Source organism: Zingiber officinale, chromosome 8B, assembly GCF_018446385.1.
Source record: "Zingiber officinale cultivar Zhangliang chromosome 8B, Zo_v1.1, whole genome shotgun sequence".
Classification (NCBI taxonomy): Eukaryota; Viridiplantae; Streptophyta; class Magnoliopsida; order Zingiberales; family Zingiberaceae; genus Zingiber; species Zingiber officinale.
Genome location: NC_056001.1, coordinates 47,362,693 through 47,366,003, shown reverse-complemented (window position 1 = coordinate 47,366,003; position 3,311 = coordinate 47,362,693). Strand labels below are relative to the sequence as shown.

The 3,311-nt window shown below is 42.1% G+C and overlaps 1 protein-coding gene across 1 annotated transcript; it reads right to left on the bottom strand.

Annotated features, from left to right (window-relative positions):
• Positions 1 to 276: 276 nt before the first annotated feature.
• LOC122016286 (nuclear pore complex protein DDB_G0274915-like) lies at positions 277 to 2,950 on the bottom strand. Its single transcript, XM_042573522.1, has 4 exons — positions 2,666 to 2,950; positions 917 to 2,332; positions 779 to 839; positions 277 to 689 (listed from the first exon to the last, which is right to left on the bottom strand). Exons 1-4 carry the CDS (start codon positions 2,739 to 2,741, stop codon positions 464 to 466), a joined length of 1,779 nt encoding a protein of 592 aa, XP_042429456.1. The 5' UTR covers positions 2,742 to 2,950; the 3' UTR covers positions 277 to 463.
• Positions 2,951 to 3,311: the final 361 nt, after the last annotated feature.

The window sequence follows — 3,311 nt, the reverse complement described above, 5'->3', positions numbered from 1 at the left end:
GTTCATTTAAGTTATCAGCCAAATAGGCTTCTTCTACACATAAAATCCATATCCTTTAATTCAGCCCACGATTAAAACATAAATTAAATCATTTTATTTGAGCTTAAATCTTAATCGTAATACCGTGCGTTACACCGTTAACATGTAAGCCTACCAAATGGAGAAATAAATACCAACAAGTGCCTACACAGCATAAACACCATCTCCAACGTCCCAACGAACACCATAAGAGTTAAATCTTTTGGGATAACTAGATAAGTAGTCGACCAGCAACCCTTAACATTATTTACACTCAAACTACTCATTAGCTTTGCTTGAAGTCAATATCATACAGAAAGCCAATAAAACTTAATCAGTAACTTCTAAGAAGCATAAAAGACTACCCTGTATACACTAACCCTGTTTCTTCTCTAAGATATCAATCAGATGTATACAGCTGCAGTAGTGAAGACATGAAACTACTCTACCGAACATAGCTGATATAAGCTACAATGGGCACAAAGGCTAAGTAGGTCCAACGAGCCGATTGAGATCGAGATCGAGATCGTGCATTGCTGGCAGTGCTTGTTGGGTTGTTTGAACCAAATATTGAATTGGAGCCACTTGGGCTATTTGTGTTCAGCACTGATGAACCTGATCCTGGTGTTGAACCAGGGGTTGTCGATGAAGGGTTGTATGCAGGAAGAGAACTGCACATTAAGGAAGAACTTTTTATCTGGTGGTTCATATATGCAACTAACTATGAAGGTATATCAACAGTCTGAAAGTTGAGTTTTACCTTGACGACGATGATGATGAAGATGATGTTGCTGATGTTGGATAATTGCAAGTTCCTGAACCTGCCAAAATATTCATAGTAGTGCATCAGGATGATTTCTAAGTGCCATCTTTAGCCAATTTTTAGCATACTACTTACTTGGATTGACATTGACAAGCATGGCAGTTCCTCCAAAATCACAACTGGTTGGCGCTGGATTCCTCTGATAGTAGCTGTTGAAGGCATATGAGGCATGAGCCTGAAGCGAATCAGGGTAGTAGCAGCTTCCTGTTGGCTGAATAGTTGAGCAATCAGCACCTCCAATTCCACAAGCATAGTCCAATGCAATCTGGAGTGCAGCGTCCGTGACTCCAGACTTAGCCACACACCATGTCTGCCCTGCAACTGCGGGTGTGAAGGGGACTGTGCTTGGCACAGTGAATGGCGGCACGGTAGAGGGTGTCACAGGCGATGTAAATGGATAACCTGTGGCAGGGTTGGTGACAGGAGGAGTCATAGGGTACGTTGCCGGTGTCGTGGTAGGATTTGTCACAGGCAGTGTTGGGTAAGGATTTGTTGCAGGGACTGTGATGGGTGTGCTCACTGGATTCACTGAACTCCATGGAGGGAATGTGACTGGTGACACGGTTGGATTTGTGGGGAAAACTGTTACTGGGTTCGTCGATGGTACAGTGACTACTGCAGGTGCTGGGTTAGTGGAAGGGATTGTGATTGGTGTAGTAACAGGATTTGCAAAGGGTGGATACATGTCGTGAATTGTTGTTTTTGTGGAAGTGACAAGCATCCGGCCATGGTCAAGTAGCACTCTATGCGAAGAGGAGAACTTCAATTCTTCTTTCAAACCCAATGTTTCAACTTTGGATTGCCTAAGATTGGAAAGGTCAATGAATAGCCCAAAAATCCTTCTTCGACCCAAAGATTCTTTCAAGAACTTGGACACCAAGTCCACAAACTTCACCATATCGACTTCCTCCGGGTTTTCAGAAATTTTTAGAACTAGAATGGTAGGAACATCAAGGAGAGGTGGATAAGTGCAAGAAGAGAGAGCCATTTTGACAGTTGAATGAACAAACTGATCTCCTAAGCTCAGTTCCCCAACTACAGGAGCTTCCACTACTACATGAGACTCCCATTCCTTCAGAACCTGCATCAAGTCTCGCAGGCTCTTGCGACGTGTTCTGTGCAAGGTCCCGAGGGTCGAGAGGGAGAACATGACCGAGATCCTGGTTGAGTCACCAAGACCAGGGATCTTCAGGGAAGCTCTCAGTGAAGTTAAAGCAGAAATAAGTGAAGGAACATCGAGTCCATTGCTTCTCACAATAACACTATCGATGTTTAGCTCAGTCAGAGTGGCTAAAAGATTATGCCTGTGCCATGGAGTCGGCCAGTCTTTCGATTCGAGTATTTGCATCAGTTCGTGTTGGTTCATGCAGAGGCTCATAGAGACGTCGGAGCTTGGTAGGTACTCCATGAAAATCTTAAAGATCGCCCCTCGGGAAGACAAAGGAGAGGCAATCTCTTCTCCTGCATCGTAGGAGAACCCCACCAAAGTCCCTGAGCAAAGAAACGGACAAGCTAATCTCAGTGGAAAAAACAGACACTTCTTTACAAATCAAAAACCAAAAGCTAAGAGAAAGCAATCAGGAATATAGTTACTTCATGGCAAGAAACAACCAGACTTAATCAAGAACAGTAATTTCTTCTATTCTTCATCTAAAGTCTAAACTCGGAATTCATGGACACTCAAGAATGGCTGGCTAATGAGCAGCTTATGCAAGTAATCTTTCAAAATGGAATCTTTAGGCCATCGAGAAGAATCTATTTAGCACTTGTACACTTGCAGTTCTAAGAAACCAAATAAGTGAGGAGTGAAGGGTTACTACTGACCTGAGGATCGAAAAGCGTGTAGTCCAAGGAGGAGGAAGGCGAAGATAAAGCGACCAACTAAAACAAAACTAGCCATTCGATCGGCGTTCGGGGAGAAGAATGATTCCGCTCACTATCTTTTGCCGAAGCCGATCTCTGCGTCTGATGGGGCGGATGAGAGCATTATGGAAAGAAAGGGTATTGAGGAGGAGTTTGTGGCTTTGTGCTGCGGGGAAGGAAAAAAAGCTGGAGATTGGGAAAAGCGTGATAAAGCAGAAAGCATGGTGGCATGCAGGGAGAGAAAGCGAGCAGGGATCGAAGGTGAAAACCATTCTGCAATTATTAATTAATTAATTTATATATATATATATACATTTTTCAATAAAGTAAATATTGTAAATCAAGACGCAGGAGAGACAACGGGGGTGGGGCCGGAAAAGTAGACAGGCAGAGAGACCATCTCCCAAGGAATCAACAGAGTTCTTTTATATTTATTTTTAAGTTTTATTTAGGATAAAAGTTAAATGATTATATAAAGAAGATCCATCATGAAAAAAAATATTTTATCCTAAAAATACTTCCAATATTGTTCCTTACTTTTTAGAATTATTATATAAGCTATGACTAGACTAGAGTTGCTACAGTTGGTTTAATATAATTTTGATTA

Bases quoted from the DNA above. Each gene is read 5' to 3' on its own strand.
- LOC122016286 (XM_042573522.1), bottom strand. From the start codon at position 2,741: ATGGCTAGTTTTGTTTTAGTTGGTCGCTTTATCTTCGCCTTCCTCCTC. The intron at 840-916 runs GTAAGTAGTATG...ATATTTTGGCAG, and splicing joins GCTTGTCAATGTCAATCCAA to GTTCAGGAACTTGCAATTAT. The intron at 690-778 runs GTAAAACTCAAC...CTTAATGTGCAG, and splicing joins TCATCATCATCGTCGTCAAG to TTCTCTTCCTGCATACAACC.